Source organism: Acanthochromis polyacanthus, chromosome 9 (assembly GCF_021347895.1).
Source record: "Acanthochromis polyacanthus isolate Apoly-LR-REF ecotype Palm Island chromosome 9, KAUST_Apoly_ChrSc, whole genome shotgun sequence".
Classification (NCBI taxonomy): Eukaryota; Metazoa; Chordata; class Actinopteri; family Pomacentridae; genus Acanthochromis; species Acanthochromis polyacanthus.
Window position 1 is genome coordinate 25,581,162 of NC_067121.1, and position 22,242 is coordinate 25,603,403.

A 22,242-nucleotide genomic window follows, 5' to 3' on the forward strand; every position below is an offset into this window, starting at 1 on the left:
GTTGGCAACACTTGCAGTTGCTTTTTCCTACCGGCACGACAGGTAATTTCCACACTCACACTCACGGCGGATATTATCTTGTCGGCGCTCTTTACTTTTAGACTCTTTGCTTAAAGTCAGCCAACATGGCGACTTATGTGAAGTGAGCGGGTTGCTTGCAGTGCCAACAAAATGAGGTGAGTTCTGATTTATTGAGGGAATTATAGCATAGCATTCGCTGGGAAATGTTATAAACTCGATATATTATGAGATAGTTTGTTTAACTAAAGTTGTGGCGTTGTGTCTTTTGAAAGAAACCCCGAGCTAACATCACGACAAAGTTAGCAAATAATTGTTTGATGCAACAAGGCTGCTTTGACTAATGTATAACTACTTTGCACAACAAAGTTAGCGTGTGCTAGGAAAATAGCTGGGGTTTTGGGCCATATCCAAGAAAAGTATTGTCGAAATATTGATTCATGGCCTCTTCTGCTACATTTTTGCTCCTGTCCAGCTGTGGACCTCCTATATTTACCTACAGTTTCATTCACACGGATAACAAAGCAGTTTATGTGCTCCAGGCTTTCATCTTTGTTTGAACAGCCCAATATTTTCAGAATACCTCATCCATTGGGATTAACATGTTTTGTCAGAAGTTTTATATTTCCCTGCATCAGTATGTGTTCAGCACATTTTATTTAAATAATGGGGTTCAGATGGAAGGATGGGTTCTTGCTGCTAATCTGTGTGTTTTTCTGTAATTCAGGGTACCCCGTTGCTGTTTTGGGGTTAGACGAGCCTATCTGGTGTGGCCAATCCTGCTGATCCTCCTGGTTGGAGCAGCTTTGACAGCTCTGCTGCCACCTGCTGAGGACAAAGGAGCTGCTGGTGTCCTGGGAGTGCTACGCAGAGATACAGCATCGAAGGAGAATCCAGCACAGAGTCTGCACACTGACAGCTCAGAAGAGGAGAAATTCACTGTCATCATCCAAACTTACAACCGCACAGACGTTTTACTCAAACTCTTAAACCATTACCAAGCAGTGCCTCATCTTCAGAAGATTATCATTGTCTGGAACAACATTGGGGAGCAGACGCCCCTGAAGTTATGGAACTCTCTGGGGCCTCATCCAGTCCAGGTGGTGTTCAAGGAGCAGACTAGCAATCAAATGCGCAACAGACTACAGTCATTCTCTGAGATTGATACAGATGGTCAGTTTGTCCATCAGTTTGCACAATATTCACTTAAAAAAAAATGTAAAAACAGCATGCAAATCGCCTCTTTCTCTGACTTAGAGAAATTCCTGTTGTTTTGGTTAAAAACGGTTATATTTAGCCAGTTGTACACATTAAGTCACAGATGTCTGGCACAATATAATGCAAATGGTGGACACAGTCATCATTGGCTTATGATTTGTGGTCTTTGACCCCACTTTCCATCTGCCCACTATCATTTCCAATATAATCATGTTATTCCATGATGTCCATGCTGCTGTAAAGATGAAGTATGTTGGAACAACAAATACTTATTCCCTATCTGTTGAAAGTGATTGATAGCATTTAATAAAGTATCACATGCTGCATTTTTATTCTGTATAGATTCTTTGATTTAGTTATTGAAAGAGTTTTATACTGACATATATTTTGTTTGTGTAAACAAGTTTTAAGTATAGTTTGTTTTTCCCCTTATTTTTTTTTAGCTGTGTTGATGCTAGACGATGACACCCTCATCAGTGTTCCTGACATCAGTTTTGCTTTCTCAGTTTGGAGGGTAAGAATATTCAGTAACAATGAAAATATAAAACTGACATTTAAGCTTTATATGGTTCTTTAATTTCACTATACATAATGCTGCCGACACAACCATCGGTCATTTTTGGTTCCACAGCAATTTCCAGACCAAATTGTTGGATTTGTTCCACGGAAGCATGTCTCAACACCAGGAGGAGTGTACACTTACGGCAGCTTTGAGTTGCAGGATCCAGAAACAGCTGGTGGTGACAGGTAAGTTGATGTTTTCTTTTCTTCTGTCATAAATTTGTCCTCACACTCCATCTTACTTGCTAGGTTTGGTTTGATGTGAAAAGCCTTTTTTAAAATATTATTATTATTTTGATCCCCTCACTACAGATACTCCATGGTGTTAATTGGTGCTGCTTTCTTCCACCGCCGCTACCTGCAGCTCTTCCAGGAGCAACCTCAAGCAGTGCATGCTTTAGTGGACGAAACACAGAACTGTGATGATATCGCCATGAACTTTGCAGTAGCATTATATCTAAGGAAACACTCCAAGGCGACCAGGGTCAATAGACCCTCTGGGGTCTTTGTCAAACCCGTGGACCTCCGCAACCTGGAAAAGGATGCCAGCAGTGGATACCAAGGAATGTGGCATCGCCCCGCACACCTTCTCCAGAGGTCCTACTGCCTGAACAGACTGACACAGATCTACGGCTTCATGCCACTCTGCTTCTCCAATCTGATGGTCTCCCAGTTCGGCTTCCCCAGCTACGCCAATCACAAGAGTAGGGGCTGAGGAGGTGCCACTTTGCTGACTCTTTTGGATTGGAAGAAGACAGGTTCAAGTATGAGGCTGGTAAGTCTGTGTTTGGTTTACGTCACGTCACACATCCGGGCTGAGGATTAGTTTGAATGGAGTGCTTGAGTGATCTGTGGATGGCGCCCAGTCATTAGCATCTGACATCTTCAGCCGCTTTAATTGCAGAAAGCTCAGACAATCGCAAGGTAATAAAAACAGTTTGTCTGTTATTTGGGTGCATTTTACGATCCTCAGCGGTCTCATCATGACATCAGCGGGACAGTGATGGACTTTTCATTTGGAAGAATTTTCTGCACATGTTCCACTTTGATGAAACGTCCATATTTGATAAAGTAATCTGTATTGCTGCCAGAAGTGGCCTTTCCTTCAGCACGAACAAGTCCCTCAGTGGATTGTAGCGCATTCACTGTGAAGCCAGCTGGTGTCGGTCTTAACTCTAATCTCGCCTTGTTTGTAACTGTGATTTAAAGAACGTTTCCATTTTCTTTTGTTCCATTTAACTGACTTATCAGTGCAAGAAGATGTATTCTATAGTAATGTTTGGACATAAAAAAAACCTCCCCACCAGAGTTTGAATCTGGGAATAGAAACAAATGTAACTGAAAGTAATAGGTATATTTGAAAGCTACATTTAAATCCAGTACTGTGCATGCATGGACAATCATTTTATAAAAATGCATGCGTATGTTTGTAAGACTATCATGTTAATTAATTGAATAAAGTTGTCTGTTTTTTTTCTAAACAAAATCTGAGGATGAATTCATATACTGAGGAGCGAAGGAGAATTAAACCTGGAAACAGGTGAATAGAGGTCAAGACACTGACATACAGTGATTAAAGAATTATGTGAGGACTTCCTGGAAAACAAATCAACAGAAAATTTAGTCCCAATTTTAGGGCATGAAGGGATTCTAATTTCTAGTAGGTAGAAGTACACTCAACAAAAATATAAATGCAACACTTTTGTTTTTGCTCCCATTTTTTATGAGATGAACTCAAAGATCTAAAACTTTTTCCACATACACAATATCATCATTTCTCTGAAAGGTGCAGTTTTGTTTTATTGGGGGGGGAGGTGTCCACTCCTCTTCAATGGCTGTGTGAAGTTGCTGGATATTGGCGGGAACTGGTACACGCTGGCATTGTGCTGTGTGATAAAACTGCACATTTCAGAGTGGCCTTTTATTGTGGGCAGTCTAAGGCACACCTGTGCACTAATCATGGTGTCTAATCAGCATCTTGATATGGCACACCTGTGAGGTGGGATGGATTATCTCAGCAAAGGAGAAGTGCTCACTGTCACAGATTTAGACAGATTTGTGAGCAATATTTGAGAGAAATGGTGATATTGTGTATGTGGAAAAAGTTTTAGATCTTTGAATTCATCTCATAAAAAATGGGAGCAAAAACAAAAGTGTTACGTTTATATTTTTGAGTGTAGGAACAGCAGTTTTCCAAAATAATTAGATATGTTTTTGTAATAGATAATCCCTGCAATTTGTAAATATACTATAACCTCAGTTGTAATAATGAGAAAAGATCATCCTGTTAAAGTTGATTTAATTACTGAACTGGATCATCACTCTGGCATTTCCAACCAGTGACAGAGCAATGCAGTTCACTTTGATAATATAAACGGGATAACGCTGACATTATGTGTCTAGCTTAAACATCTGGGAGGTAGGAGAGTGGTATTTTCATTTTGTAAGTGGAACGGCTTTCAGGGAAACAGATGTCAGTCAACACAGTAAACATCTGGACAGTAAAATCTGATGTGAGGTCTGACCTATTTTTAAATTTCAAGTCTCTGCATGCCATTAAATCAGAAAATGCTCATTTCTAACTTTGGATGGAAAACTATATTTATTAATGAATAATAACAGCCCATTCCATCTCGGTGAATAAAAGTGTCCTTGCATACTCTGAGGTAATTGGAGTCCAGTTTTTTCTAAAAGGATTCCAGAGTCCTATTGTGGTCCGGATCCGCTACCGCCACCGCCACCAGGTCCACCTCCAGGCCTGGATCCTCTGCTGCCAGGGGAACGCATGTCGTGCCACAGCTTCACTAGGGGCTCCCTCTTCCTCCAAATTAGTTTGTGACCATATGCCACATACCATCTGCAGGATGAGATATATGCAGATGGTTAAAATTTACACACTTTTAAAGCCCAATAACATTCACATAAGACTGCTACTAAGATTTAGGCTGGTAATTGGATTTCCTACTAGGTGGTGTCAAAATATCCTCTACAGAAACATTTCAATAGCTAAAATGTATCATTGCAGCATACAGTATACTGTTTTCACCTGTTTATAAACTGATCTAAATATGAATAGGCTTTTAGAATTGACTTCTTTCCTCCTCAGCATTAATAATGTATTATAGTCAGATAAAGTAGTATTTAATTTTTCTATTGTTTTAATGCATAATGTACAAATTACTCGGGTAAAATCACCATAAATACCACATTAGGGTCTTTACCCTTAGATTTAAACTTGTTAGGTTAATTTGTAACACCAATCATATTCTTTATTTTATATTTTTGGTGGTTTAGTTGGGATGCAAAAAGACTAAAGCACAGAAGTTCAGTCTTGACCTTATAGTCATTCTGCAAAACAATCTTCGCTATACGCCTCAGTAGCTTTTTCCAGAGCTTTCAGCTGCATCTCAGACTTCATCAGGAGTTATATGATCAAACTTCCATAATTAGGACATGTGATGACAAGTAAAATATCATCTAATGGAGATACAGAAAACTGAGCAAAATCCATCTGAAACTGTGACATTTTTAAAAGCTCCAGAAAATGAAAGCAGATTTTGATTTAATTGTATTTTGTCAAATCTTTACTGTATTTTGTATCATTTAACCAGGAAATATATGTTAAGAACGGAGGCTAAAAATCAGTTGAGAGAACTCACAGTCCAAAGAGGGCACCGCCAAGGTGAGCTGCATGGTCAAACAACCGCCATCCCATCAAAAGCCCTGCTGCATCTACAGCCACAAGTGCTTTCAGAACCTAAAGGCAAACCAGTCACACAAACCTAGAGTTACACACAATGCACTAAAAACAGCTATTCTCTACCGTTCATTCAGACATGCGTACTTACACATTCACTCATTCATACACTTGTTCGTTTTGTTCATGCACAGATTTACATCTCTTGCCTGCAGCAAAAACACAACATGAGGACATCAACATGATTTTAAATGTCTGACTAAGCAAACAGTATGTTCAGATTATGTTCTAGAGCAGGGGTGTCAAACTCAGTTCCTGGAGGGCCACTATCCTGCATGTTTTAGATGTTTCCCTCTTCCAACACACCTGATTCAAATGATCAGCTTATCATCAAGGTCAGCAGAAGCCTGATAACGAGCCTGATCATTTGAATCAGGTGTGTTGGAAGAGGGAAACATCTAAAACATGCAGGATAGTGGCCCTCCAGGAACTGAGTTTGACACCCCTGTTCTAGAGGTACAAATCTAGATAGCGTGAAAACTTACTGTTGAAAACATGCATTTCGCATAGTCAGTACTGTGAATGCACACAAATACACTCAACAAAGATATAAATGCAGCTCTTTTGTTTTTGCTCCCATTTTTTATGAGATGAACTCAAAGATCTAAAACTTTTTCCACATACACAATATCACCATTTCTCTCAAATGTTGTTCACAAATCTGTTTAAATCTGTGATAGTGAGCACTTCTCCTTTGCTGAGATAATCCATCCCACCTTACAGGTGTGCCATATCAAGATGCTGATTAGACACCATGATTAGTGCACAGGCGTGCCTTACACTGCCCACAATAAAAGGCCACTCTGAAATGTGCAGTTTTATCACACAACACAATGCCACAGATGTGGCAAGATTTGAAGGAGCGTGCAATTGGCATGCTGACAGCAGGAATGTCATCCAGAGCTGTTGCTGGTGTATTGAATGTTCATTTCTCCACCAGGCGTTTCAGAGAATTTGGCAGTACATCCAACCAGCCTCACAACCGCAGACCACGTATAACCACACCAGCCCAGGACCTCCACATCCAGTATGTTCACCTCCAAGATCGTCTGAGACCAGCCACTCTGCTGAAACAGCTACTGAGACAATCGATTTGCATAAGCAAAGAATTTCGGCACAAACTGTCAGAAACTGCCTCAGGGAAGCTCATCTGAATGCTCGTCGTCCTCATCGGGGTCTCGACCTGACTCCAGTTCGTTGTCGTAACCGACTTGAGTGGGCAAATGCTCACATTGGATGGCGTCTGGCATGTTGGAGAGGTGTTCTCTTCACGGATGAATCCCAGTTTACACTGTTCAGGGCAGATGGCAGACAGCTTGTGTGGCGTCGTGTGGGTGAGCGGTTTTCTGATGTTAATGTTGTGGATGGAGTGGCCCATGGTGGCGGTGGGGTTATGGTATGGGCAGGCGTCTGTTATGGACGAAGGACACAGGTGCATGTTATTGATGGCATTTTGAATGCACAGAGATACCGTGACGAGATCCTGAGGCCCATTGTTGTGCCATACATCCAAGAACATCACCTCATGTTGCAGCAGGATAATGCACGGCCCCATGTTGCAAGGATCTGTACACAATTCTTGGAAGCTGAAAGCGTCCCAGTTCTTGCATGGCCAGCATACTCACCGGACATGTCACCCATTGAGCATGTTTGGGATGCTCTGGATCGGCGTATACGACAGCGTGTACCAGTTCCCGCCAATATCCAGCAACTTCGCACAGCCATTGAAGAGGAGTGGACCCCCTCCCCAATAAAACAAAACTGCACATTTCAGAGTGGTCTTTTATTGTGGGCAGTCTAAGGCACACCTGTGCACTAATCATGGTGTCTAATCAGCATCTTGATATGGCACACCTGTGAGGTGGGATGGATTATCTCAGCAAAGAAGTGCTCACTGTCACAGATTTAGACAGATTTGTGAACAATACTCGAGAGAAATGGTGACATTGTGTATGTGGAAAAAGTTTTGGATCTTTGAGTTCATCTCATAAAAAATGGGAGCAAAAACGAAAGTGTTGCGTTTATTTTTTTGTAGAGTATACAAACTCCATTTACAACCACAGTCTTAGACATGCATCACTTACATTTCCTGCCGTTATAGTGACCATAGGAAGGAAGATTATGCCGAGTTTGGCCTCTGGCACCTTTGCACACACTGCAGCAAGTACTGCCATGACGGCGCCTGACTGTAGAGCAAACAAAGTTACAAGTCAAAAATTGGTATTTTATTTGTGTCAAGCTTTAAAATGATTTTTTAAAAAACGATCTTACCGCCCCTAATGATGGATAGAGACGCCCAGTGGCTGTTTTGCACATGTAACTGACCATAGTGGAAATCACACCTGAAAATGCATAGAAATGACAATTAGGTATTGTTCTTTTTGCTTGCTTAAAAAGATATTCTGTGCCTTTTTTTTTTTTTTTTTTTTTACATCTTATGACCTATTTTCTCAGTCAACTTTCCAACCAAATGCATTACCAATGCAATAACAGTTGTTGTTTACTGTCTTAACAGGTGAAACAATCCTATAAATGGAAATTTCAGTCACATGTGAAGCAACAGAGATAGTTGAAGTGTCTGGAATGCTGAAAGCAGCTAAAATATCAGTTGAACTGCCATCGAAGAAGTTGAAAATTCAACTGAAGATAAAGCAGTGGGAGGTAGCTGATGTGTATGCAGCTGAAGTTACACTGAACACTGACAGTTTAAGCATAAGTGCAGAAAGAAATTAATTTCTTTGAGTCTTTGCTTCTCTTGAAGCAAAGAGTGGGGAGAAGTGGATGGAGACTTCATAGATCTACACATTCTAGAGTCACATCTAAGCAATTTTAGGGCAGGAGGGGGATATTTTCATTGAAAAGCTTCTAAATATGTGATATTGATGCACAGAGATTATTTTAAGGGGTTTAATAATAACTTAAGAGGGACTTTTTAAAATGTAGCATGTTAATAGATGTGTAATTGCTGAAATTGCTGTTTGGGAAATGCCAAACTGTTAAAATGTCGGTTGAGATGTAATGGGTGAGGAGCGATTAAATGAAGGCCTAAGAGATCATATCTAATTTGGTCTGAACTGAAATTAACGTGACAAGAGCAATTAAGTGGAAGCAATAAAAGCAGGCAAAAAGTTTTACAAGCACATTGTTATCTAGGCCTGTTAAGCACTCAGAGTATCTTCTTAAAAATTGGGGTTAATTTGCAATATGTGATCAGTAGAACATGCCGCTTTAGTCTTGTCAATGCCACTCTTAAATGCAATTTAGGAAAGCTTAAATGTTTTGAAGAAATTATAAATGGACTGACCATAACAGTTAAGGGTGTACGCTCAGTATAATATTTCAAACTTGTGTTACTTTAAATGACTGAACACAAGTCTTAAAATATTTGTAAAACCCATTCAGAGACGTAGCTGTTAGAAATTCAGCACTGATCAATACTGCATTAAGAAGTGATGAATGCCATCAGATGCTAGTCCTATTGTTTATTCCACTCACCAGCAGACATGTAGACTGCAAGAAACTGCTCTCTCCCTAACAGAGAGACAATTCCAGAGGAGAATGTCCATAGGACATACATGTTGGCCACCATGTGAATAACGGAGTAGTGGCTGAAGGAGGACAGCACCATTGGAAGGCACCGAGTTTCTGGTGAGGGAGAGAAACAAGGATTTGGACATTTGTGCTTTGGAAACACAAAGAGAACTAGATGAAAATCATGTTGAAAATCTCTCCTCATCCTCAATTAACTACTTATCACTCATTATTCATTCTAATTCTCAAAAAAACCCCACAGTGATACTCACTGGAGGCTGGGTTTGACGTGAAGTACTTAATCATCCTTCTCTGCATTGAAGGGATTCGCCAGCAGCACAGGACTGCAGCATTTACTGCAATAATACCTAGAAGCCATGAATAAGCAAAACGCCTGACTGTGAGGAAATTGTGGATTGTATTAAACACAAGCAAAGATGTTGACATTGGCCACATTTGAAGAACAACACGGACGAAATGAGTCCGCTGCTGAATAAGCTACCCGTGACGGTCTTCTGTCCCTCTGTGAGGCTGCTCCAGAAGTCATCCACCATGGACATCAGGAGGATGAGCTGTCGCTGGAAGCTGGACAGCTGGTTCCACCAGTTGTGCCAGTATGTCATGTCCTGGGAGCCCTGGTAACAAATGTGTCATTCATCAAGTCACTAGAAGAAGCTTCTTGGTTAAATTGGCAACACAAGTTGACGGCAGTGGAGGAAATGTGCATCGTTAAATCCTCACCTGCATTAATTTTTCGGCCTCCTCTTCATCTTTTGCCATCTGAACTCTTGCCTTCAGGGTCTCATATTGGAGAATGGCCGCCGCACCAAAGGAGCAGCCTGTAAACTGACATGGAATCAGAAGACCGAAACCATCCTACTTTTCTGAATATCATTATAGCATGCACTTTTCTCATTTTACGTAAAAAAAAGTCATCCTAGTAGAAAGCTGAGGGACCTACCCCCACTGTGAACATCAGCGGTGTGAACAGTGTTGGTCTGGGGACTTTGGGAGGTGGAGGTGGTGGAGGTGGCCCCGGTGTGGCAGCCTCAGAGGAGGAGGCGTTTGTTTCTTGGGTGACATTTCCTTTCTTTGTATCTGGCCTCTTGGCGTCCCGACGGAAACCGCACCTCTGCTGGTTGTAGGGGTTAAGTCTGTCAGAACAAACAGGACAGCATTTAAACCTACTTTATACATAGTCAGTTTCAAGAAAAATAAATATGCAGCATATAATATTAGATTAAATTCTATTTATTCTTTTTAACATAGGGGAATAAGTATTTATCGTTCCAACAGATGGCATTACTATGAGAGAACAGACATCATGAAACAACCAAGTGCGACTGTATTGGAAATGACAACAGGCAGATTGAGAGTGTTGTTGATGTGGAGCATTGTCCCACTCTTCTGAAGGGTTTGGTGAAGCTGGTTTACAAGTTCATGTTGACATTTAAAGCATCATGTGAAAGACTGTCTGTTGTGTCGTAGACAACAAATGGTGGAGGTGTGGACGATGTAGACACTAGTGGAAGGAGTGTCTGTGTACTGCTGAAGCTATCTGATCGCTGTCCTTTAAAGGCACTCCTCATTAGAGTGTAGATTAACTTAGTGGTCGCCAGTCTATTATCAGCTGAAGAGCTCAAAAATTTGTTCACAATTGTCTAAATTTAACCTTTTTGTGATCATAACAAAAGAAATGTAAGTAATTACTTTTCTGTAAGTCAGAGGCCATTTGCAAGCAGGATTTGTATTTTTGCTCAGTGTTGTATACATGGAATGACTCTACCAGCTGCGGTAAAAAGTAGCATAACAGACCTGCTTTGAAAACTGAGAACCTTGAATTGGTGTTTTTGTCATGATTTATAATACCGTTCATAGGGACACAATGCAATGTCAAAAAACAGCAAGAATTCCTGAAATTAATTGCTTTTTCTGACCTATAGTCTTAAATAAAACATATTTAGTTTTATACCACTTAAGACAATGATTTAATCCCTCTTAAGAGATAAGCTTGGATCAATGAATATGATTGATTTCTTTATTTTCGTGTCATGCCCAACCCTCATGGGTTTACAAGACACCAACATACTAGTATTGGAGCAATACATTCAAAACACAAATTATTCTGCTGCTCAGTTCTCCAACAAAATATGGTTCGTCATGAAAAAGATTCCCTTTCTAAAACATAACGAGTTTTTTACGGTCATCCAACCGAAAGAAATCAGCATAAACGGAGGACATTTTACTGAAAAGTACCTTTCTTACATCTTCATAAAGATGACAATAAAACATAAAATGGGCATAATTCTCAACTTCACTTAAATTACACACCAAACAAAGTCTCTCCTTTTCTAGAGTGGCATTAAAACTCCCAGTCTTTAATGCTAGTAGTAATGTTCCTGATCGCAACTGTGCACATCTGTGTTTTGCATAAATTACACTTCACATAAGATTCCCACTATATCTAACCTTTATGAGACAATACGTTTGTAATTTTGGTTTACACCAAATATCAACAAACCATTTTTCTTTAAACCTAAAAAACATGTTACTCCAAATAGCCTGAAGATCACAGAGTAACCTATTATGAAAAATAAATGCTGAAATAAAGATTTCAGCTCATTTGCCTGAGTGACCACTCGAGATATCCCAATTTAACATCTTTTTTGAGATATATTGTAATTTCTGCAACGAAAAAATGAGTTATTATATATTATAGTACATACAAAGCTACTGCTCTGACCAAACCCCTTGTTTCCTGATTATGCAAGCACCACCGACAAAATTTCATAAGATATAAGCTGTGTAATTGCAGGAGTGCAGCATGCCTGACCCTGGTTAGCCCCTTTGCTTTAAGCTCTGTAACATCAGCTGTACATTCAGCAGGGAACAAAACAGACAGTATCTAAAGAGGACATGCTGTTCCAACAGCTCAGCCTCATTTAAAAAAATACCACTACAGACAAATAACGCTGATGGTGGTGGTATTGCAAATGTTTCTTTTCTTTTTTCTGTAATAAACTAACACATAAAGCAGCTTCAGCTCCGTGGATCTGTGTACAATGACAGTGGGAACGGTTAGGTAACACACACTGCTGGTCGTGAAGCAAACACACACACCAGTCAGACTCATTTTGTTTGATCAGACCCTCCGACCTGAGCGACGCTGTATTTGCTCACCTGGAGCTTCGTGGAGTTGTGTTGTGGGGTCTGGTGATCTCTGTTTTGGCCCATTTGATTACAAATCCTCGCCACGCCATGTCTGTGATGACCTCGGGCCCGAGGCTCCTCCCACTGCCGCTCTGGAGTTGCTGCTGCGTTCACGGACGCGTCGAAAAGCTGCGATTTCTCGTGGTTACTTCACTGTTGCTCCTGCCCCGTACATTTGCACTACTTCTCACCCTGTATGCATGGTCTACTGTTTAGATCTTACCAACATATATAAAGTGTTTGATTATATTGTTGTTACCAGCTTGTTTTTCGGTGTGTTTGTAGAGAACTGCCTGAAACCAAAGACACTAAATTCATTGCATGCTTAAAATACACAGAGGTGCAGAAAAATAGGCCTCTTTTTCCAACAGTAGACAGCACTTCACTTCCCTCTAGTGGTGTATTATAGTAAAGATTTGTCTAGACAGTAAAATCACAGTGAGTGGTGGAAAGTAACTTAAGTACACTCAACAAAAATATAAACGCAACACTTTTGTTTTTGCTTCCATTTTTTATGAGATGAACTCAAAGATCTAAAACTTTTTCCACATACACAATATCACAATTTCTTTCAAATATTGTTCACAAATCTGTCTAAGTCTGTGATAGTGAGCACTTCTCCTTTGCTGAGATAATCCATCCCACCTCACAGGTGTGCCATATCAAGATGCTGATTAGACACCATGATTAGTGCACAGGTGTGCCTTAGACTTCCCACAATAAAAGGCCATTCTGAAAGGTGCAGTTTTATCACACAGCACAATGCCACAGATGTGGCAAGATTTGAGGGAGCATGCAATTGGCATGCTGACAGCAGGAATGTCAACCAGAGCTATTGCTGGTGTATTGAATGTTCATTTCTCCACCATAAGCCGTCTCCAAAGGCGTTTCAGAGAATTTGGCAGTACATCCAACCAGCCTCACAACCGCAGACCAGTCTCGGGTCCTGACTGGAAAAACTCCTCCTCCCTTTTGTTTTCATGTAAGCTCTGGAGAAGAGAGGGTCACAAAGTGCATATTGGTGCATGTAGCACTAAAAGCTCAGAAGTATAAAAAGGAGAGAGGCCACAAAGGGCAAGAAAAGTAATAATCAGTGAAACCCCTCCAAATCTTTCTGATAAAAAGTACACTGACAGTCATTAAAAACTTTGAGACCATATTTTTCAACATATTTTTTATTTTGAAGCCCAAAACTGGATTTTATTCATATGAATCATTTCTTTAGCATATTGGCATACAGAAACAAAAATCTAAAGTTTCAAGAATGATTTCAAAATAAAGAATTTCACAAAAGAAAACGGCACCTGCCAAACACAAAGTCACAACAGTCAATACCGAGTATGGCCTCCATTTGCTTGGATGCAGGCAGCAATCCTTCGGTGCATGCTTTGGACCAGGTTTCTGATTGTAGGTTGGGAACAGCCCATACGCCTGGCTACATCACTGTAGCTCAAACCGGCCTCCACCATACCCAGTGCCCGGAGACGTTGTTCATGTGATAGACGCAGCGTGATGCTGTTCACTGGATTAACAATGGTGGCCTTTTTTGGGCCTTTAAATAGGCCTTCAAAACCCATTCTCAAATTGTGCAGATACTCACTGAGTATTGCTTGGTGTGTATTTGGTTCACTTTTGCAAAGTGGCCAACAGACAAAATGACAACTCATCATTATCACAACTACCAGGGCACCAGATCATCAGTAAATCCACAATGAATAATTATAACCCCCCCTACAAGTAGAATTCTGCGTACATTTCTACCTCAAAGTTTCTATTGACTGTCAGTATAGGAAATGACCTTAGCCATTTGCGTTTGTAATGTTTATTCTAGCTCCTGAGTATTCGAAGGATGCAGGTTTACTGATGAGTGTAGTCCATTCAGAAAGTTCTGATGCTGCTGTGTTCTTTTAGTTTTGCAAAACAAATCTCGCTACAATAATGAAGCATGCATATATGAATCCAAACTGTGCTTTGGTGACACCTGGTGGATAAAGTATTTCGTCCCCAAGAACACAGAGGTGAGAGGAATCTGGCAGGGCCTGTTTTATCCACCCTTCGGGTTTCACCAGTACCTCCTTCCAAAACAGCACAACCACGCAGCATTCCCATATGACATGTGAAAAAGTGCCACTTGCCTCCTTACATTTCCATTACTTTTTATCTTGCATCAAGCCCATCCTAAATAATGTCAAAGGAGTGCAGTAGTGTCTATGTATAGTGTTATAAGATTAGGTATTACATGGATATTCTGCCATATCTCTTCCTAATATTGTGTCCTAATCTTAGGTTCTCACACTTCTCACTCATCAGTGCTGATGATGTTTTTGTACAACACTGGCACTGTACATTATGATGTAGTAACTCAAAGAACTTATATATCATATCAGCTCCCTCTGAACTACTGTTAAATTTAAACATGCTTCTTACTCCTTACACTACTCCTTAAAGGTACTTCTAGTATTCTGTCTCCTCTTTAAACTCAAACTGGTCAGCTAGCACCTGTAGAAGTGTTGTGTGTACGCCAGCTAAATGAACAGGGATTGTTCCTGCAGAAGAATATCTTTATGGTGAAAATTCCCCAGCATCTTATGCACCATAGTCCAAACCCACTCGAAATGCTTTATAATAAGGATTCCGTCTCAATGTATCTGCTATGCCTGTGAAAATGCCTACATGGATTTGAAATGAGCCATCATATGTGTGTCTATTTTTATCCAATCCAAGTGGGAATCATGTTCTGCCCCGTGCCCGGGAAGCTTGGCCATTTAAAAGAACGGATTAAATATTTCCATATATTGAATTTCCAGTACGGTGTAGGAGTACATCGCTTTATGAAGCTGTTCCTCTGCCTTTCCCCATTTCAGAGATAGTCTGATTATTTTGTTCGTTGTTGATTGATTATTCTGCTCACATATTATTATTACTCGTTAGGTATTAATGGCGCTAACATGTAGTTGGTTTTCTTTATAACCAAGGTAAAATCTAAGGTAGTTGTGCCTTTTTTTGTCATTTAGCTGTAATGTTATACTTCAGTTTGATTTTTCATTTGTACTTTTCACTCCAGTGTATCTAAATGACATCCAGTGACTATGCAAATCAGATGTCACATTTATGGCTTCTACCGTAATCAATTTGCACAATATATTCTACAAAGTAGGCCTTTCATGCAAAGGAGATATTTTGATACATCAATGTAAGAAATACACAGATGTATTATTAAAATTAATAATGAGTTAATTCCGTTTCGCTGCTTTGGCTTCAGGGTCCTCGTACTGTGCATGCTGACTCACTGTCACAATGTCATAGCGTACTGGAACACATAGTCACTGTTAATGCTATTAGTAACACCTTTGCTTTTCTATGATGACAAGTGAAACCTCTGACACGAGCAAGGCCTACTGTTACAGTTTCAACTACCAAACATCAGATAAAGCAGTCAAAATATAAATGCACTGACAGTAATAACCTATAACCACCCTGAAACTATGCGTAATTACTACTTTTAGCATTGTGAAAGTTGATGAAGGAATATTGAGAAAATGAGAACACATGTAAGAAAATCACCCACAAAATATGTATGAAAATATAATTAAAAGCAATTCTCCCTCTTCTTTTTTTCTACTTCTTATTGAAACCTTTAGGCAGGTGCACAAGAGTTTTTTTATGAAAACAAGTGAGAAATAGTGGACGCCTTGGGCAGTGTCTGAGCAGTATTGATGGCGCTAGGTGTTGCTATTGGCATCTGGACAAGTTCCACGAACTTCTCCCAGGCTTGCTAGTGAGTCCAGAAATAGGTGAAGAAGGTAGAATTTGCAGGGAGAAGGCTGCACTGCAGTGTCTGCAGAGTAGGGCTCTCCTCCAATGCAATATCTGCACTTAGTGGGCTGCTTTAGCTCTGACACAATATTGCACAGAGAACGGCTATAATAGAGCTGGGGGGAGAAAATTTCAGGAATAGGTACAGAAGTAATTTATCTTAACTAAAGCAGACAGTGCATCTTGTGGACGCATTATAATACAAACACTTCTGCAAGAAAATTACGTGGTCATACCGAGAAGAGAGGTTTTAGCTGTTTCAGCGCAAAGATACAGTGCACAAAGACAGCAGAGCAATATGCCTTTGCTACTGTATGGGGCAAGGACACACTGCCAAGTTAGATGATATCCTATGGGTGCAGGTCTGGGGCAGGGGAGGACACAGGGATGTGGGAGAGGAGTTAGAGGAGGAAGGGAGCAGAGGTGGGAATGACAGTGATAGGAGCGGGCACAGGATAAATCGAGGTGGGGAGGCCAAAGAGAACAGAAAGAGGGAAGAGAGTAGGAGGAAAGAGGCTGAGAATCATAAATTATTGAGTGGTCATTGACGTAAACTTAGGTTGAAGCTGTTGGTGTTTTTTTATTTTAATTAAAGAGACATATGATGCTGCAGCCCTGCTATGAAACAGCACGGCCCCACCACACACACATTCATCTCTCTCTGAATCTGTAGAGGACTTTAGGTTCCTTTCTGATCAGTGCAGTTCATTTTTTTCCCCAGTAGAGGTGTCCTCTTTCAGGTCCTCTCATCGATTCGCAGTGAACCGACGCCAGCCAGGATTCGCCTGTGTCGGCAACAGGGGCAGCAAAGGCCTCGGCCACGTGACAGGAAGTGGGATGCCTGAAATCAGAAGGACTTATCATTCATGTAGGGCAGGGATGTCAAGCTCATTCCACAAAGGACCGGTGTGGCTGCAGGTTTTTGTTCCAACTAAGCAGCATCACACCAGACCTGACTCATTTAATCAACCCATCTCAGTCTCCAGACAGGTGATTGGTCAGACTGTGTGCTCTAGGCTACAGCATTTAGTTCCAACATATCTACAGCACACAGTCTGACCAATCACCTGTCTGGAGACTGAGATGGGTTGATTAAATGAGTCAGGTCTGGTGTGATGCTGCTTAGTTGGAACAAAAACCTGCAGCCACACCGGCCCTTTGTGGAATGAGTTTGACATCCCTGATGTAGGGCAACCTCTCATCCTATACTGCAACTATATCCACACAGAGAAATTAATGGAGCATCTATGACATTCTCCTTCCACATTTGTGCTGTGATTTGGATCCATAGGCGGACGCATGATGCTGAACGTCATTCGGCCTTGAGGCTTCTATTTCAGCACAAAGGCTAGAACCATCTTATACCAGCAGCACAGTCTTTTTATACCATCAGAGGAAACTCTAGCTGTTGTCATAGCGTCCCATCAGGGTGCTGACAGAGCGCTTTCCAAGACACTGATCAATGGGCCAGTTAGGTAATACCACACTTGTTTTCTGTTTTTTTTTTTCTGCACGGTTTTTGACACTTGGTGGTCAGTGCATGATTGTGGTACTCTCTGGACGAACTGCTGGATGAACTGGACAGTGAGTGGGATTTCAGTCCTGATGTTTGTTTTGCCCAAAATACTGCAGAGGACAGCACACAACATGACGGCATCATCAGCCTCGCATTTCTCCAATTGATTAAGAGCATCACAACAAATGTGTTTATGCAAAGCTTATTTTTCAAATATGGGATGAACAAAGTCAGCACAGAACAAGAGAGGTACTTGAATAAATGTGAGAGCAGCACACTCTCTACCTTTGTGTGCATATCTGCCCTGGCAGTTCACACTGACACGATTTGATTACACAACACCGGCAACTTCCTCAGGAGCATTTTGTACCAGCCCATTACACTGGAACATCTCATTCTGAATGCACAGTCTTTGTATATACTGTACACAATATCTATCAGAATTATACTGCAGTATAATCAAATAACAGGCACAATAAAGCATCAAATGCTCAGGACACGGCTATTGATTGGAATCATTCATTAAATATTTATAGATCTCAGCAAAATATCATATGCCTTCGCTACCAGTAACGCAACATGGTGCACTATGTTGTCAGAAAGTGTGTGAAGGAGTTGTAGGGTGAAAGACAAACTTCATTACAGTTAATTTAGCAGAGAATGGTTAAAAATAAAGAATGCATGAAGGGTGGACTGGCGCTTTGAGAATGGTTGATAATTATCAGTCATGAAAGCAAGCTCTCACTGGCCTTAATGGGGGGCGGGGGGCGGGGGGGGGGGTGCTAAAGTCTCAGCTCAACATAACCTTGAAAAATTCAGTTGTGCAGGTTACTGTGGCTGTTTGCATTTGATGTTTCTAAGTTTGCTGAGTTCATTCTGAAAGCCTGGAAAAGAAGGTAATAGGTAGTGTTTTGTTTGTGTTTATCATATTTGTCCATCATTGCAGTTGTCAACAAAAGTTTACTGCACATGATCATGTAAAGACCATTTACTGTATGTCATGACAGTCCTGAGTTTCCAGTGACTCCTATAACTCTTAATTTTACATGATGCAATGACTGAAACACATTCATCTTTGTCACAAAAAACTATTTTGCATTTTGGTTCTGTCATATATTTATTGTAGGTCTTCTGGAAATGTGATAAAACCTGCTGTGTCAAAAACATACACAGAGCAATGCTAATATTTGGTTAATATTTGGTTTTTCACCTCATCTAGGCAGTTTTGGTAGCCCTCCACAAGCTTCTGGTTGTATGTTTGACGAGTACTCTTGACAGAATTTGGTGCAGCTCAACTTAATCTGCCGGCTTTCTGACACAATCTCTTTTCTTCAGCACAGTTCACAGGTTCTCGATGGAATTTCAATCAGGACTCTGGAGAGACCAGTCTGTAGCCATCATTCTGGCTTAATTTAACCATGTCTTTTGTATGTCTTTACTGCTTCAGATGTGTGATTGTCTTGTTGGAACACACAACTGCATCGAAGATCCAATTTACTGGCTGATGATTTTAGGTTGACCGGGAGAACGTGAAGGTAATCCATGCATTATTCCATTTATTTTGTATAAAACACCAGATCCACCAGCAGCAAAACAGCCACAGAGGATAATACTGCCACCACCATGCCTGATGGTAGGTTTGGTGTTCTTGGGATTAAAGGCATCACCTTGTCTCCTCCAAACATTCTGGTCATTGTAACTAAATAGTTCATTTTTTCTTTCATATGACTGCAGACATTTCCTTCAAAAGACCTTTTATTTGTCCAAGTTCAGCAGGAAACTTCAGTCAAGCCTTTAAGGTGCCACTTCTGGAGGAAGAACATGCTTCTTGTATGGCAGTCTCTATGAAGCCTCTACGCAGACTTGCTTTTTGGTGATTCTTGGTTGACTCTTGATCATTTGTAACAGCAGGTGAAAGCTTATGTTTTCTTCCTAATTGTGGCAGCAACACAACTGTGCTATACACATTTTACTCAAAAAATAATAGTTTGCAGAGATCATTTCTGGATCTGTAGCTGCTTTGAAGTGGATCCTTGTGTTTTATGTTTTCACAGTTTAATGCAGCATGAAAAAAAAGCGAAAATCATTCAAGTGAATGATTTGTTGAGCTCCTTACTTTCCCGCTGTAGTGTTTGTTGCAGACTCAGGCAAGTGTATCAAATGGAGCCTGTTTAAATTGTCTAAGAGGAGTCACCAGCTGCAGTCAATCATAATCACTGCTTAGAAATTAAGAGGCTACGCCCCTGAGACCATTTGATTAACACGGCTTTCTACACCACCAAAACTCATAATTCAGTTTGCTGCATGTGTGAGTTTTACCCAGCATATTTTGTCATATTTTCAGAAGACCTAAAATAAATTTTATGAAGGTACAAAAGACACAAGTGTTTGAGTAATCCCAACAGAGAAAATTAAGTCATAGGAGTCACTGGAAAACAAACAAATGCATGTAAACTTCTGAACACAATTGGATTTCTTCCAAGGTGTGAAGATCTCAAAAAAATCTGTCATGTTTTAACAAAATTCTTTTACATTCTATAAACAAACAAAAAAAGATCCTAGCCAAGTTTCTAAAGCCACACGCAGAAAGGCTGCACAAAATCCTGTCATCACAAGCATCAGGACGAAGTGAGGTCTCACTGCCAGTTAATTCCTCTGTGTTTCTGCAGCAAGACACAATGCACACCCTGCATCCGCTCACCCCTGCAAAACACACACACACGCACACGCACTCCCCCCCCCCCCCCCCCCACACACACACACACACAGTCCCACCCTTCCCTCACTCTTCTTTACCTGAGCTCTCGGTCCACCTTTCTCAGAAACTCTCAGAAACACCAAGGGGTAAACACGAGCTCCCTGAAGAGCTCTGCATCTCCGTCAGCTGAGGTCCCTTGCAGGATCTAATCGCAACAAATCACTTTAAAACAACCAATTTGCCTCCTTGTGCTCTTCTCAAGCAGAGAGCGCGCAGCGTGCAGACGCATCTCCTCCAGCCTACGTCGGCAGCGTCCAACTTCAGCACCTCCAGGGGACATGGGTGATAAAAACGCCGGTAAGAAACTTCCACGTGCTTGTTTGTGAATGCTCATTTTTTATGTTTTGGTTATTGCCTGGGCGCTGCGTTGCTTGTAAGTGGCGTGTGGATTCTTTAAGAACAGACTGCGGCGGCCCCAAAATAAAGGCTCATTCATAAGTTTCAGTTGCATGCAGCAAAAAAAACAAAAAAAACAAAACAAAAAAAAAACGCCACATGCAATAAAAGGAGGAGGAATGCACTAGAGTCTGTGCGGGAACTTGAGCCAGTGGATGCGTGTTGAGGAGTGTGTGCGTTAACTAACCACAGATCAGCACATGCTTCAGTGCTGCAGGGAGATGCTTGTGCTGCTGATGCTGCTGCTGTATCCCGGCTTCCTTGCACCGTCCCGCCGGGTAGTTTGTACACCTTTGCAGCACTGAACATCCCAACATCATTGTCACTCTTTAAGGAAGTCATCTGCAAATACAACTTGTGTAAATATCATTCATGCATGCCACTGTGTGCTCCACTGTGTTGCGCATGGTAAACGCTCCCCGTCTTTCCTTTTACTCCATCAGTGCTGTCAGCTGATTTACACAAAAACTGCTGGCTCTCCACTTTTTTTTCTTTTCTTTTTTTTTTCTTTCGGTGAGATGAATGTGCTGCTGTTCTCCTTACAGCGGCGGCCTCAACCATCAGCATGCGTGTTGTTGACAAAGCTTTTCAACTCTGCCAGTAAATGGGTACAGAGCCTGTCATTTATTTAGAACTATAGGATGCAGGAGTCTGCTGCATGAGAAACTCTGCTGCCTCTTTTAGTCACACACTGCTTAAGATATGCAGTCCTGCTCTGAAACACTGGCAGTGTGTGGCATTGCTGAGCACAGTATAGCTTTTTTTTAATTATTATTTTTTAAAAGCTGCATGGGGTTAAAGGACAAAACAAGCACATTCCCTGCATAAAATATATTTGGATGAGGGACAGAGTGCCCTTGTTTAAGTAGGGTAACCTTCTCGCATGGTCACCCTGTCCTGTTTTTACCTGTAAAGCAAAGTGTTACAGTGAAGCAGAATCCAAAGTCATGTGGGATATGCCATGGTAGCTGTGCAGAGGCCCCCTGTCTCCTGCACTGTTTACATTTCTGTTGCATCATTTAGGCTGAAGAGGTTCACCCTCCTGAAACCCTGTTCTAGGATCCGCACACTTTATGGCCTCGTTCGCTCATGCAAAATGAACCCTTCGCTGCACAGCAAATACAAGATGCTTTATGCTTCACGGTATATGTGTCTTTGCATTTCATGAGAGGCAGAGTAGTATTATGACTCATTCCCTATCATTTTGTTGTTGTTTTTTTCTTTTTGGTCGTCATTCTTCAACATAACTTTTTTTTCTCATGCCGCATTAAACTGTGGAAGCATAAGGCTGGTGGTGACAGTACAAATCAGTTTAATCTGTCTTATCAGTCATCAGGCTTATATCCACAATAAAAAAGCTTGTTACAGTGTCAGTCTGACCTTTTAAGGCTTCCTCCTACAGACCAAGAGCTTGCATTGTTTCCTCTCGGTCTATGAGATTGTGACAGACACCATTTTGCA

At 41.0% G+C, this 22,242-nt stretch overlaps 3 protein-coding genes across 5 annotated transcripts in view; 2 read left to right on the forward strand and 1 right to left on the reverse strand.

Annotated features, from left to right (window-relative positions):
* Positions 1-60: 60 nt before the first annotated feature.
* On the forward strand, positions 61-20,682 carry extl2 (exostosin-like glycosyltransferase 2). Of its 3 annotated transcripts, none has more exons than XR_007944299.1 (6): positions 61-176; positions 746-1,191; positions 1,680-1,750; positions 1,868-1,983; positions 2,110-2,572; positions 20,591-20,682. XR_007944299.1 is itself a non-coding variant. In XM_022187967.2 (5 exons), the coding sequence occupies exons 1-5, from the start codon at positions 172-174 to the stop codon at positions 2,510-2,512; spliced, it is 1,041 nt and encodes a 346-aa protein (XP_022043659.1). In that variant the 5' UTR covers positions 61-171; the 3' UTR covers positions 2,513-4,133. The 3 variants fall into 3 exon arrangements, 1 of the variants encoding a protein (XP_022043659.1); XR_007944298.1 differs by lacking the exon at positions 20,591-20,682 and adding an exon at positions 6,495-7,615; XM_022187967.2 differs by lacking the exon at positions 20,591-20,682 and having other exon boundaries at positions 2,110-4,133.
* Positions 4,381-12,407, reverse strand: parla (presenilin associated, rhomboid-like a). The gene is made up of 10 exons (XM_022194967.2): positions 12,266-12,407; positions 10,047-10,239; positions 9,827-9,931; positions 9,588-9,720; positions 9,358-9,453; positions 9,050-9,199; positions 7,826-7,896; positions 7,639-7,740; positions 5,457-5,554; positions 4,381-4,654 (listed from the first exon to the last, which is right to left on the reverse strand). The coding sequence occupies exons 1-10, from the start codon at positions 12,343-12,345 to the stop codon at positions 4,504-4,506; spliced, it is 1,179 nt and encodes a 392-aa protein (XP_022050659.1). The 5' UTR covers positions 12,346-12,407; the 3' UTR covers positions 4,381-4,503.
* The window catches only part of fgf12a (fibroblast growth factor 12a), a 40,846-nt gene continuing 39,176 nt past the window's right edge, over positions 20,573-22,242 (forward strand). Inside the window, exon 1 of the mRNA XM_022194973.2 lies at positions 20,573-20,682. Within this exon, the coding sequence (XP_022050665.1) occupies positions 20,664-20,682 (19 nt within the window). The 5' untranslated portion in view covers positions 20,573-20,663. The remainder of the gene's footprint in view (positions 20,683-22,242) is intronic.

Excerpts from the sequence above, each read along its gene's own strand:
- parla (XM_022194967.2), bottom strand. The coding sequence starts at position 12,345 with ATGGCGTGGCGAGGATTTGTAATCAAATGGGCCAAAACAGAGATCACC. Across the intron at positions 10,240-12,265 it reads ACAACTCCACGAAGCTCCAG|ACTTAACCCCTACAACCAGC; the intron begins GTGAGCAAATAC and ends TTGTTCTGACAG. Across the intron at positions 7,897-9,049 it reads TGCAGTCTACATGTCTGCTG|GTGTGATTTCCACTATGGTC; the intron begins GTGAGTGGAATA and ends ATGCATTTTCAG.
- extl2 (XM_022187967.2), top strand. Across the intron at positions 1,751-1,867 it reads TTGCTTTCTCAGTTTGGAGG|CAATTTCCAGACCAAATTGT; the intron begins GTAAGAATATTC and ends TTGGTTCCACAG. Across the intron at positions 1,984-2,109 it reads GAAACAGCTGGTGGTGACAG|ATACTCCATGGTGTTAATTG; the intron begins GTAAGTTGATGT and ends CCCTCACTACAG.